The following is a 14625-nucleotide window of genomic DNA, read 5'->3' as shown; positions in this document are numbered from 1 at the left end:
GTCACCAGGAATGCATCTGTAGAAGTTCACAGAAAGCAGTTATAAATTAAGCTTCCAGTTTAACAGTACAGGTAGCTAGGTCCTAAGAGAAAACAGTAATCAAAGTTAAGCTCCTAGGTGTGTCTTCTCTATGGTCAGGCACAAATTTATGATGCAATGAGGATGATTGCTTTATTTTAAATATATACACAGTTTAAATGAGATTTGGTGTTAGTTTTAACATCGTTGAGATAAGAACGAGCAATATTTGTTAGGGTCATTCATGAGCTACCAAGTGGCTTCTGATTTATCTTATGATAATGCTTTCCATACACAAGATATTTATCTTCATTGAGTTTTGCCTTGTTAGAAAGTGATTTATAAGCCATTTACCAACTGCAATTTACCAACCTCAAACTTTTCAGTGCTATCAATTGTGATCATATTTGCTTTCCACTGGTTTTGCTGTTCTGCTGAATCTTGCCAGATGTTTTTAATGGTATCCTCAGAATGCTTTTGAAGCCCCACGATCAATGTTGCATTCATTTGACCGATCCAATAATAAAACTTAATCTAGGACAAAAAAGATCTGATTATTCCAGGAAATCACTATGACAAAAGACAAAATACAAAGACTATGCATCAAAATACCTGGCAAAAGTGTTCTTTGTCAGTCGGAAGGAAAACATTGCTCCTTAAAGTTGCAGAAGACGACCCCATTTCAGAGGGCAATGAGAGGAAATAGGCTATTAAAAAAAAGCAACAACAACAACAACACTTTAGCAGCTTGGAAAAAAAAATATTTGAAAGATACTGGTAAAACAAGAACACACACACAGGTACAAATTCATAATGAAAAAGTCATCCAGAAGTTTTTCCCCAGAAAAGATTCACACCACAATTGTAGCCATTGCGTGCTGAACTTTTGTTCATATTAAGTATTGATGCAGTACTTCTCTATGTTTCAGCTGAAGTATCAAGTAGGCTTCCAAAATATTTCATGTATAGATAGCCTGAATACTCAATTAATAAATGCCAGTTTTCTGAACAAAGCTAGGACTAGCTCAGTAAGCTGGTCAAAGAATTTGAATGACAATTATTGAAAAGATTGCATATTTCATGCATAAAAAAGGAACCATTATGACCAGCAAAACAGGTTTAGTACAACAGTTCAAGTCTTTAAGGAAGCATTGCTCGGGAAGATGGAGGAGGAGACTATCGTGTCCTTATGTTCCAGAACAACGTTTCTTCTGGATAGAAGTTAAAAATGGACCTGGGTTTTGGCTGCACAGGAAATTGCCTTGTTACAGAGTGGAGGTTGTGGCCTTCCCATACAAAGAGGTTGGCCTCAGACTCCCCACACTACCAATAAAGATAATATTATCTTTATAGTCACAGATCAAGTCCAAATTAAACCTTTATGTAAAGCAAAGCTTTAACAGCTCAACAAGAATAAGTGAAACATGACTGCCATCATACTTTGACAGACTAGACAAGATTGTTTTAGGTCTCCTAGTAGATGGAGGGTTACCACTAGGTTTTAGGATATCAAATATTGCTAGTTGAGATTTTGTTCTTCCTGAACATGAAGATTTCAAAGATGGTAGATGTTATACTTAAAGGATGCAAAAAGAAACAACAGAAGGGCTCAAGCTGTTTCTTTTTTCTTTTTTTTCCTTCCTCTCCCTTCTATCCTGCTTCCCAAACTCCATGCAACATCAGGTAAAGTGTTGCCTTCAGACATTAACATGTCAATGAAAGGAAGAAGATGAAAAGAAGTAGGACTAAAAGGAAAAAAAAAAAGAACAAGAAACCCACCCACCCTAAAAATAAAGATGTCCCTAGAGAAACCAAGTATCGGAGATTATACAGGAACATCTAAATAATTATATCAAACTATCCACACCGACCTCTCATCCTTGGGTGCAACAGGAAAGGCACTGACCAAGGACACCATGACTAGCTCAGTGCTTGAGCCAACTGTGCAATCTGTCACAGAGGAGCATTCTGCAATCTGCTAACAGAGCAGTGGCCATGCTCCCCCTACATTTTAGGCATTTCATGACTGCTCAGACAGCACTTTCGGAGCCTGCCAGCCGCAAGGATACTCTTTCCATGCAAAACAGATGGTGACTTGGTGGCACAATAGAGCCCTATCCCTGATCCTAATCTATTTCATCAGTTTTTCCACTTTCATGAAACTTTAAACATTGAACTTTTTTCTTTTAGTTCTCTAAAGACGAATGTATCTAAGACTTGTATGCAAAAATCAGGTTTCATCTGCCACAGGATTGCCTTACACAGATGGGGCAGAAATGGTAATTTCCTTAAAACTTTTTAAAAGCTAATTCTATATTTAAACTCTGCATAGATTACAGATTTCAATGAGTAAAAACAGCTCTTTAAAATAGTTTTCACCAGTCCGTCCAGCTACATTATCAAGGAAAATAAGAACCACGAGGAGAAAGCTAAACAGTTGGGTTCTAGTAAATGATTATGTAAATCTTCAAAGGAGTTGCATCTATCTCATGAACTTCGCTCTTTTTGTTGATGTGTGTGCAATTACTTACAATGGCAGGAACTGCTCCCTTTAATACTATGCTGTGGGACTCAGTTGTCACCATACAATGTCTTTTCTGGTTTTTAAGCAGGAACTAAAGTAAAAAAAAGCCTGCCAAGTCTCCAGCAGTGGAAAAACTTTGAGTTACCATAAGGAGATAAGCGTTTCCTAGACAACTAGAAACAGCACTCAGAAAATGAAAGATTACAGTTTAGAGATTCTCATTAGGTAGAAAACTGAAATAACTGAATATGCTCAGCTCTCCATAGCCATTCAGTTCACTAGTCTGAGTGCACAACCTCTCATCAAGCTGAACAGGTGCAAATATTCAAGCTTTCTATTATTCAGTCAAAATAGCTTACACGAACGTGGCTGCAGTTCAATTTAGACATGGCAGACAATGCTGACTAAGCCCACAGGACAAGCGGATAGGAATATACAGGTGATCTTTTTTCTTCCAACTGAGCAGCTTTGTCTGCTCTGTAACAAACATTTGAAGTTGTTGGTTCTCAGTCTTGCTCTGGTTTTGGATGCCTGCATAAGTTAGCTTCCCCCTTCATCCCACTCTCACAAGTTCTTAGCAAGATGAGGGTGACCTTCTTTGGATTTAGGCAAGATGACTTTCAGGTCTTCAGTACCTCCTGAAAAAATGCTATATGCTACTGAACAAACATAATACCCTAGAAACTTCAGGTAGAGCAAGACACTGTTGCCTGGTAACTTAGTTTTGATTCTATCCTAGAGTTTATTATATTTTTATTCCATAGTATTTGTCTTTTATCTACTTCTTGATGTTATTGTTTTAAAGAGAGAATGTTTCACAACTTTCATACTTGAGATTAAAACCTGCCTCTGTCAAAATGGCCTGGAGAGTAGCTCAGATTTTTGCACTAACATTAGCTTAACCCAGCACTCCACTAAACAGATCCTTATTTTCAGAAGCATAGCACACACAGCAGGATTTGCTTGTATGCTACATAAGCAGAAAATGAAGTTGTTAGAAGCATGTTGCATGGGTAAAGCTTCCCAATTATGGAACACCATGAAGAGTTTAAGCTGTGGAACGAGGACTTGTGGGAAAAGATTTTTGGGTGGGTTTTTCTTGGTAAATGAAAAACTTGAAAATTGCATAGAAATTTTTAATTTTGTTGATTTCTAAAGAATAACTTCACATATTCACCTCTAAAACACCAATTCACATTAGGTTAATGTAACTCATTTCTGTTTGGTAGTTTATGCAATGTGTAGGAGGTTTAACTTGCTTCAGAACCATACAGATTTCTGTACTCCCAAATAATCACAGTTTAGGAGTCATGTGAAAAAAACATAGGCTAGAGCCAATCTCACAATGATGCTTTAATCCCTTATAAAACTATATATTTTAATATTCTTGCACACTCTGACCTTGCATGACTGCTTCTGAGGCCTGCTTTTGGGACTCCTGTACATCTATTTGTGCATGAGAGGTGAGCAGAGGGTGGACTGGGAGCAAGAACAAGGAAAGTGTGGATAAGAGCATTAATCAGTGTGCGGTGACTATTTCATCCAGCCCACATTTTTACTGTAATAGAGTGCACCCATCTAATTCTTTCCCTCCTTCCCTCTTTCTTACAACACCAACTTTGGAAAGTAGAAAAGGATGCACTGCAGCTTTAAAAACAAAACAAACAGCTCAAGTCAGCTAAAAAGTTGGAAGAAATTCATGTACTAGAGAAGGAAGAAACCAAGTTTTAGAAAGGAGGGTTAACTTGGAGATTGCACAAGCACAAGGAGGGATGGTAGGGAACGTATTCTCTCTGGGGACAGGGACAATGAATTGTTTAGCGGAGGGACAGTCTTCGATGGAAAGTGGAAATTTAATAAGATTGAGAGAGCAGCTGGCTCACACAGGCTAGTAGAGCTCTTCCAGTTCCCGGATCCAAAGTCACCTTCTCTCAAAATATTTGGAACAGTAATATTATTCACAGATAACAGATATGCATACTCTGGGCATTCAGAAGCCAATCCAAGAAAAGATCTAAATACATCTCATAAAATGAGGGATCCAGTTCTCATTTCTAAACTTTGCAACTATGAAGACTGAAATTATAACCAGATATCTCCAAAACAGGCAGAGCTGATTCAGGGAGAGTCACTGCATATCAACATAAGTCTTGATGACTCATTCTTTATTTCTCAAAGATAACCAGAGCTGCTCTCCAGAATAATTTCTTTTCCTGGAATTCTGGGCCATTGTAATTACAATCATCTAGCAGCCCTAACATCTCTCTATTTTATCTCAAAAAACACATGGCTGAATCCAGCTGAACTATCAGGAAAACAGCAGTTTTAAGTAAACAAAATAGAGACATACATAATGTGTAAAAGCCTGTGGTTTCTTCAGAGGGCATGAAGATTCTTACCGGTGTCATTCCCAGTATGGTCAGAGTAAGGCGATCCCATACCAGATTGGCCATTTCTTCTAATCCATGCAGGTTGTAAATTCAATTCAGGAAAGGCTTTGCACAGATCAGTTTCAAAGTCACACTTTTCACAGGATGAACCTAAATTAAAAAAAAAAAAATCCAGAAATTCTACGCAAGAATGCTTTGACTTACTGAACATATGCACAACTCATAAGTAAATCCAGAAACAGAAGGAACACATTCTTAACCACTGTTTGTAATTAAATTAGCACAAAAAAATAATTCTAAAAGGTATTCTATAAAAAATAGGAAACACTACAATTTTTAGGTCAAGAACAAAAACAAAAAACAGTGCAGTGGAAAAAGAACAAGAATGAATGAATGTTGCAAAAGGAACAGTCCATTTACTTTATATCACTATAGCTATACCACGTCTTTTTCTCCACAAATGTGTGTGTAGCTATATACTTGTAGGAAGCTGTACAAGCTCGTATATACACATAGAGCTTATACACAGAGGCTGTTCTTTAAATATACTGCAGTTATTAGCTGAAAAGTTTCAGTACAACCACTTTATTTCTACCCAGGGTTCTTGCATAAAGAAACAAAGACTCAACACCACAAAATAACCAGATAGCAAAAATATTTTTATTCTACTATTGTTTATTTAATCATATCACAACCTGCATTTTTCAGGGACTTCAGAGAACAAGCCCAGTCCCAGAAATCCCACAGGACCTAATGGCAGATGACGAGAGCCTCACCTTTCTGCTATGTTCCAAAGTTCACCAGTGCTCATTTTGCTTACTAAGCTGCTACATTAATGCACAAAACACTCTTCAGAGAAGACCTCTGGTCCTCAGAGTGAGTCTTCAGAACAACACATATTTTCCTCCCTCTTTGCCTTCCCACTGACCTTTTCCTCCTCCAAAGCATTTTCTAGAGTGGTGGGGAAGGACTGCTTCTCCCATCCTTTCACATTCCCCCGTTGGGCAACAGAGGTTAGAAAAAAGGGTGCAAAGTGTGTCCTAGCACTGGATCCAGTCTGGTGGACCCGTTATTCCAGGAAATTTGAGGTGAGGATGCTACCATATAAATAATTCCTTACAGGGAGGGAGGGACGAACAAAGAAGGGATGGAGAGAGGGAGGGACAGCAGGTTTATTGCAACTTCATCCTAAGCAGCAGGGCACTATCCAGGATTGTCTTCAAATTTCATGCACTGTGTGGCACCTTTCAGTTCATCTGTTTCTCCCCTGATGCAGAGGAGAAGAGCAGGTTGAGACTCTGCTTTCTAATCAGGATTTCTGTTTAAATGCGAGAACTACAGAGCCTTTGTGCTGCCTCTCAAATTAGTGCTCACCTCAGGCCCACTGACAACACTTTTGGACTATTCTATGTTCTAGGTTGGATCACAGTTCACTAATCATTTTAAATAAAGTTGCAGCTGCTGCATTTATAGTCACGCTATGATGTCCAATTTCAAGGCTTTCATATTCACAACAACTTACCGCAACAGTTAATTATAAGGCAAGAAAGAGGAAAAACATTGATATAAGCATTTAAGACTCAAGTTAATGTGCAGATTGGCTGATGAATCAGCCAACTTTTATTGCTTCAGCTCTTTAAGTGACTGAAAAGCACATCAATGGTTCATCAAAAACAAATACTGCTGGAGTATATCCACTTCATGTTACATAAAATGCCCAAGACATGCTCAATAATTTCACAGGAATTTTCTCATGGTTGAAAAAAACAATTTAAAAATCAACAAGTATGAAGTAATAAGCACAGTCTCCTTTTAAATTAAAAAACCTTGATCGCTCATGATTAAGTTTTAAAAGATATGTTCATTCTCACAGAACATCTAACCTGAAAGCAATCCAATGTAATTTTTCTGAAATAGATTCACAAAAATAAAAAGTTATTGCTTTGAAAGGAAGAGACCAGAAGGAAATGTGGGGGATGTTCTAGACATTTTTGCAGAATTTCTTGTTAAGAAAGCAAATATTTAAAGTAAACACTAAGTAAAACTTGAAGTCTACATCTCAGAGAAACACACTATAGTGCAAGGTTCTACTCCAGGTGTGAAATGGTCCTCATCATCGGAAATATGATCATTTCAGGCACAGAAAAGTATCCTCTAACCATTGGATACCATCAGGGAGCAAAATATTTTTAAGAGTAGTTATTTGTCATTTGTCCTCTAGTGAGCATTTTGCAAGAGTAGTTCAGAGGTAAAGTGACTGCAGGGTTTAATCACACTGCTTTCCTGATACTGTGGGCAAAGCACAAACTGGCCACATCTGAAGTCCAAAAATGATGATAAAATGAGTCATCTGAAATTCCAACCCTGAAAAATTTTCAGTGCAGAAAGAACTTTAAACTTGAGTGGAACCCAATGAAAACAGCAGGGATCTGTCATGAACATCAGATTGCAGAGCTGAAGTCCAAGTGGAAAACAAAAACTTGGCAAAAATGTTCAAGTCAGCATCTGATTCTTTGTGACTGAGAACTAAATTCCTTACTGGTATGATCCAGACCACAATCCAAGCAGCCCTAGAATCCACAAACTGCAATTCAGAGCCCAGTTCTACACCTATTACTCACCCCAATTTAAACACAACATTATTTGGTATTCAGATTTGTTACACTGCCCATAGGCTACAGTTTCTGTAAACTATTCTTTTTCATAGAGAGCATTAGCCTATAGCAGTATGTTGCTAAACAGCTGTAAAAAGCCTATGCAAAAATTAACAGAACGCATACAGCATATCTTGCTACTTATTCTGCAACCATAGTAGAAACTGCATTAGAGAAACCTGCCTGGAGGAAATGTAGTGAAACCAGGACCAAGCACAATGAGACTTTCAAGCCTATGCAGCAAAGTGTAACATAAAACAGTGTCTTGTGCAAGTGACAGAAAATACACTAAACTTGGATGCATTAGTCACACATGAGGGGATTGAACAGGCATAATTTTCAGCCAGGGGCATCATCATCCATTTCTACCTTGATATATTTTAGTTCATACAATAAAGTTATGAGGTGTAGTATTATCCTATACAGTCTTAACAATTGTCTTATGTGTAGAAAAACAAAAATCAAGTATCCTAGAGTTGATTTTAGACTCCTGTATCAGACACATATAGGAATCATATTTGGATGAAACCAAGAGTCATATTGGCATAAGCAAAACCCCAGGCATTTTGGCACACAATTGTAATATGAGGAACCCAGATTTAAGTTGCTTCTCTTTCTCCAAGATTTCGGCTGAATGCACTGACCACTAACACACTGATGAACTGAATATAATCATCACATCATTGCACTAATTAGTATTTTTCAGGGGACAAAAACCATACAGATTCATCTAAAGATTACTTGCACTTAAATTTAAGCTAAAACCAAAAAATAACAAATACAGTAGCTACCTTTGTTGCATGGTAAGTGAAGTTATCCAATTTTTTAACTAAAATTATGAGTTTCAATAAATGCAAGCTTATCTTTCTACTCCAAAAAAGGATACTCAAAGAGCAGAACTACCTTATGGATCATATGAAACCATTTGGAAAATGTTTTTATGTTATGGTGTTATGGAAATAGATTTCTGATGAGAATTTACTCAGATTACATCAGTTCTAATGCACTCTCAGTTCCTCTAAGGGAAGTGGAAACTACCATATTCATATCCTCTCAATGTTGCAAAGATTAAGCTAGGGCTATCAGTTCATAAATTCAAGAAAGCTTTCCCCCTTCTCTCTGGGGGGGGAAATTATTGTATTGACTTGCTGTTTGCAAGTATGCCATTGCTGGTTATACCTTGAACCAGGTATTTCAGATGAAATCTGAATTTCAGCAAGCAATTTTAACATGAATTAAAATAAAGTAATATTTGTTAAATTTCCTTGGAATTGAAAGTGGATGAGGAGCTCCTTTGCTACATAACATCAGTAAGAAAATTAATGAAGGGAGTGCAGTGTATAGAGGTTGAAAAAAATCAAACAGATCAAATCTGAGTTTTAGAAAATCAGATGAAGGAGAGGGGAAAATAAAAGTTTCCTAATATTTTTCTAACATGAAAGATCCCCTCCAGTGCTCACCGCTGCCAGGTTCAGTTATCAAACTCTATCACACTTACGATGAAGCCAACCGAGACTCACATTGTTTTTCATCACTGCTGCCTCCACACTGGTTGGTGAAAATGCACAATTCCCCAGACGTAGCAGAGGAGCCATCACCACACTGGAATTCAGGTCCTGTAGATGACCAAATATCCGCAGGAGCAAAACAACATAACACACAGAAGAATATGAGTTTGTTCATTGGCTATGCTACTATCCAAGTTCTCACTTGGAAAAGATTTACTTTAACTATCTACTCTTTGACATGAAGAATCCTTGAAAAAAGCAGCATTCAGGCATATCACTTTGAAACACGTTTTTTTAGAATCACACTTTCAGAATTTGCAGCTTAAATGAAACATGGCTTCTGTGAAATGGTACCTGGTACCTGGTGTGCCTTTAGATAATAATTAACTGAATTTTAACATGGTTTTATGACTAAAATGGTGGTGCATGCTATGCAAGTCAAGTGTATATCATTAACTTACTGACTGGATTTATTGCCCGATAGCTTGCAAACATATTTGATAAGAAGATTACAGGATAACACAGTATAATTACTCAATGACCAACATTCATAAAGATCTCTCTTCTCAGAGGGAATTGGCAAAATGCTTAAAAAAAAAATGCGAAGAGTTTGTACATCAGATGTAGAAGCAGATTTAAATTCTACACTGATTTTACATCAAAGAGATTGCAATTGAGTGATCAAGGGAAAGAATGAGAATTTTCAAAGCCTCTACATATATGATACTGATAGTTGAACCTGGTATCTATTTATTACTAATGTGGGCTACAATTGTAGATAAAGATTGAAGTAATTCAGACTACCTGATTTTTAACTATAAGATTCATATCTCCAAAAACCATTCACATCAATGTATGAATGATCTGGCTCTTTGAAAGTACTTCCCAAATACTTGCTTTTTCAGAAATGGCTAAATTCCAGTATTTTCTGGAAAAATCATTTTTTGCCTTACTACTAAAGATACCCAAGGTCAGGAAAATTTAAGAGATATCTGAGATACTGTATTTGAATCCTTATGAACAGTGACCAACATGATCACACAAACAAGAACAGTCAGAATTTGTCAAAAGTGTCATTCATTCCAGGAATCCATATTTAGGGAACACTACCATCACTACTAACCCTAAGTGGATTTGCATCATATAAATAGATTCACAGTTCATTATATGGTACACCTATCAAGTGTTCATTACAAAAGCGTCTTCATACAATGTGATTGAAATCATGCAAGTGGATTCCATCAGTATAAGAGACTTAATTCAATGCCCCCACTGAAGCAATCACTTGACTGAAAGTTATGGGAAACCTCTAAAGGTTAGTTTACAATCAGCAAACACTGTATTGAGAAAGGCAGATTTCAGAGAAATCACCCCTCATGTCCTTTTGGAGGAAGATAAACCCAGAGTTTAGATTTTCTAAAGACTTCAATCCAGGCTCTGGAGAACCGCATTGTCAGTGTTCACTTGGTAACTGCTAGAAACCTAGCTCTCTCCTGAATCCAGGCTAGGCACCTATTGTAAGGCAGGTTTTAGTGCTCGACTTCACTCCATCTGTCTTTGAATAAAGTGATTTCTGAAGCTTTGCACTTAAGTAGAATAAACTGATTTAAACAGGCTTTAAGGTCACACAAATGCCAAGAGTGGTTCTGGGAAATCCCCAGATATTTCATTTCACACTAATCTTAAATCATGGGAATGCATTCACATACACTGGGTCATACTCACAATAAACATGTTGTTAAATCTCTGCTCCACAAAGCTACATTTACATTTCAAGAAGCTGGTAATTCAAGAAGCTGGTATGGTAGAGAATTCTCTTATTTACAATTATCAGAACTTCTTCACCTTGTTCCAAGGACCACCAGCAATGGTCTGCTCAGCACAGCACGGTTTGGTAACCTTTCTGCTATTGGTCCTAGCTTAAAAACTAAGCCTCAGTTCAACAGTGATGTTATTGATCACTTTTCAAAAAAAAAAAAAAAAAAATCAGGTCCTGAAATCCCAACAGGTCTATGCTATTATATAGGAACCATAGAACCATTATCATTTTATCTGCCTTTTGTCTAATCCCAGTTGTCAAGCTGTCAGGTGGGCTGCACTTATAGACAACTTCTGAAAATAACTACTATAAAGTGAATTGTCTTAAGTACTCATCATTTAGATGAGTCATAGCTGTATAGAAGTTTTCAGCACAACTCAGCGCAATAACCTGAAATCCTAAGTGTCAAAATTGGGAGAAAGGGGACATGCAGACTGGGGGATTTCTTATGAAACACAGAAGATTTTCAGGAAAAATTCATTGTCACACTTTACTGTACATTTAATGAAATCCCCAAATAAACAATTTGGCTGACTTAAAATATCTACATTTTGATTCCAAAAGCCATTAACTAGAATAAAGAGCAAAGAATTCATTAAGTCATGAAAACTGCAAAGAAAAGTAAGTGTCCATAGGAAAGTATCTTCGAAGTCTGAGCCATAGTGTAGTACACCAACAAGAAGTTTCATTTCAACAGACAAATTCAACTATCCAGTTAATAGCAAAAGCCAATGAAGTTGAGATCCCTACATAGCCACCAGTCTCCAGGAACCAGTATTAAAGAAAAAAAAAGAAAAGAAAAGAAAAATCAAAACATGATTAATAAAGTACAAGTAGCAGCTGTTTTTATTCTGGTGCAACCAAGAACTAGGTAAATGACATGTCAGCTCACAGGTAGGAGATTTTTGTAAAATGAAGCCTTTGAAAAGATTCATATTTCCTTACTACAATAATTAGCTCATGCAATAGAAATCTTGCTTCATGTAAGCACTACTTTCTATTAAGCTTGATTTGATTAATATTTTAAGCAAATTAAATTTGTTTATATGTTGGTTATACGTTAAACAAAATATTTACCTGTGGACACTTTCATTTTGATTTCAAAAATACTTAAAACATTGATTGCTGAAACCATAATTTTTTACTGAAATCAACCAGTTGTGACAGAGCTTTTATGAGGGTGAGCCCAAGATCTTAGAACTCAGGTCAGAAGGAGGAGATCCAGCCATTCCAAAAGTCTCCAAAGAACTCCTAGCCCAAGGAAGTAGAAAGCCGGCCTTGTGAGAGAAGATTGAAATAACTTGGTTTGTTTAGTTTAGCAAAAGAAGAGAGCAGGGATATTTAAAAAAAAAAAAAAAAAACTTAGATGTCAAAACACAGAGGAAAAAGAGAGAGAGAGTCAAAAGAGGAGAAAATTATTGCAAAAGGTAAATGGCAGTCTTAGCCCAAAGCAAATGGCTGTGAAAATAGTCACAATTAGGCTGACAATCATGTAAGCCTTCTGGCACTCCTCTGATAGAAGTAGTGGGATGAAAGAGAGCTAACTAGTTTCATTTAACTACAATTTTACTTAACTAAAAGTATCAAACAATTGTCAAAGTGGCAGCACATAACTGATGACAGCAACTCCAGAGATCTTTTCCACCCCTATATTCCCAAGGGCAAAAAACCAGAACACGGGTACCACTGAATACCTTCAATTTGCCTGTTAGCCCCAGCGAGCAGAATTAAGACTAGGTATACCACTTTAACTACAATATGTTGGTTAGAAAGCACAAGTGCTACAGTATCCTTAAAGAAAGATTGGCAACCTACTCTGGAGACAAGTAAATCATTGCAAAGTACAGTGGCAGAACCATATTTCCTTAATGTGAGAAATCTCATGTTGAGGTACAAAGAGTATTCTTCAGTGTCTCCTGTAGGCTAACATTCTGAAGTTTGTAGCAAATTCCTATTATTTCCAAGACTAGAAGCAGATATGCTTATTTAATAAAGCTTTCAGTTTCTGCCTAGAGAGCATTTTCCAGCTCATCCGGTTCAAGTCTATACAATTCATCACTGTGCTTCTGTGATGACAGCATTTTGTGTGCTTCATTTTAAGACTTTGTCCTTAGGCCAGTAAGCTGATTAGGACACTTCCTGAAGAAAAGTAAAACTACTAATAAATACAGTTAAGAGTTCATTAAAATATATATTAAAGAGTTTATCAAGAATGCACATCGTTGAAATGTTTGCTTCATTTGCATAAGTACAGCTTAGATTAGAAGTTTATAGAAAAAAGTGTGTATAAAGTCTCATATAAAACATTTAAGCCTTTACAACCTTCTGGATACTGTTCAGCTGCTTTGTTTTCCAAAGCATTTTCTCCAACATACAGTATTTAATCTCATCCCTTCTTTTCCCCTGCATTGTTCTCTTTAACCTATCACTCCTTTCAAAAGTCAGGAGAGATCTGTGTCCAAAACCAAACAACTCCCCTTCACACAGTTGTGCTTTGTGATGGCAGGACTTCCCAGTCTTTCAACCTTCTTACAACATTTTATTAAATTTTTGCTGCAATATTCCAAGCTGTTCTCTTCCTGTAAAGTCTGTATACAAACTCTGTAAGTGGGAAAAATTTTTAAACAGAAAGTGGTGTTCATTTCCAGTCTTATTATACTCTAATTCAGTAATAAGAATGAAAATGGTATAATCCAATGAGTCAGAATCATCATTAATTCTCAATCAGCAGTAGAAAGAGATGAAAAAAGTGTCAAATTCTGAGAAAGCATGTAATGTGTTATCCAAGGGCTTTCAATGAAGAAAAAAAAGAAGAAACGCATCGCAGGTAAGATCTAACAAAGAGTTCAAAAAACAAAGGGAAGTTGTCTTTTGTGTGATTACGTGGCTATGTACGAGGAGGGAGGGTTTCTTGACTATGTATCAGCCATCTCATTGATTAAGAGCAAGAAGAACATGTTTTCCCATAGCTCTGAGAAACACAAAAAGTGACAAAAAGGTAACCAAGAAGCAAAGACTTGCAGAGAAAGTCAAAAGGACAAACACGTCAATAACTAAATTGCAAGCAGAACCCTGAAAGCAGAAAGAAGAATGAAGAACTAGAAAGAGGAGGAGCAGAGACAGACTGAAGACCTCTAAACCAGCAGAAATAAGAAAGGTGTCAGATGAAGCAGAGAACTGGCAATAAGCAAAGATTTTCTGATACAACAGAAGTTTTGCAGAGAAACTAGAAGAAGAACAAGCAGAGTCAGGCAGCATGTCTATTTTCAAAGTTAATTTAGTAAACAATTAGTTCTCAAAAAGGGGAAAAAAAAGTCAAACTAGAAAAAACCGCATGACTTGCCTCAAAGCCAGCTTAACCTGGTTTAAACTAACTCATTTCATTTAAGCCAAGTCAGAATACATTAGCTGTAAGTGAAAAAGATTACCCTCTCAGCCTTTTCACTTGTTTAACTAAATCAGTTGGGGGGGGGGGGGAAGTTGTAGATATTTAACTTGGGATCTGAGTTTTAAGAAACATCTAAATAAATGCAAATAGATTTTGAAATAGTGACAGAAGTGTTTTGCATTTTTATGCCTATTTTTCATGTCAACAGAAAGTTACCTATTTTGGTAGAAAAGGATTGGCAGTTAGCAATTCTTCATTAAGTTTCTGTACTATTAGTTACTATCAGCAAATGAAACAGAGGAGAGAACTCAGAAATGGAATATT

General features: G+C 36.8%; 1 protein-coding gene across 1 annotated transcript in view; it reads right to left on the bottom strand.

Moving 5' to 3' along the window:
• MALRD1 (MAM and LDL receptor class A domain containing 1) overlaps nucleotides 1-9269 on the bottom strand; it is a 303969-nt gene extending 294700 nt beyond the window's left edge. Inside the window, exons 1-4 of the mRNA XM_013949322.2 lie at nucleotides 9107-9269; nucleotides 4942-5082; nucleotides 631-725; nucleotides 391-552 (exon numbers count right to left, since the gene is read on the bottom strand). Of these exons, the coding sequence (XP_013804776.1) occupies nucleotides 391-552; nucleotides 631-725; nucleotides 4942-5082; nucleotides 9107-9269 (561 nt within the window). The remainder of the gene's footprint in view (nucleotides 1-390; nucleotides 553-630; nucleotides 726-4941; nucleotides 5083-9106) is intronic.
• Nucleotides 9270-14625: the final 5356 nt, after the last annotated feature.

This window comes from Apteryx mantelli, chromosome 2 (assembly GCF_036417845.1).
Source record: "Apteryx mantelli isolate bAptMan1 chromosome 2, bAptMan1.hap1, whole genome shotgun sequence".
In the NCBI taxonomy this organism is placed as follows: domain Eukaryota; kingdom Metazoa; phylum Chordata; class Aves; order Apterygiformes; family Apterygidae; genus Apteryx; species Apteryx mantelli.
The sequence above is the reverse complement of the archived record's forward strand: the minus strand, read 5'-3'. Positions and strand labels throughout refer to the sequence as shown.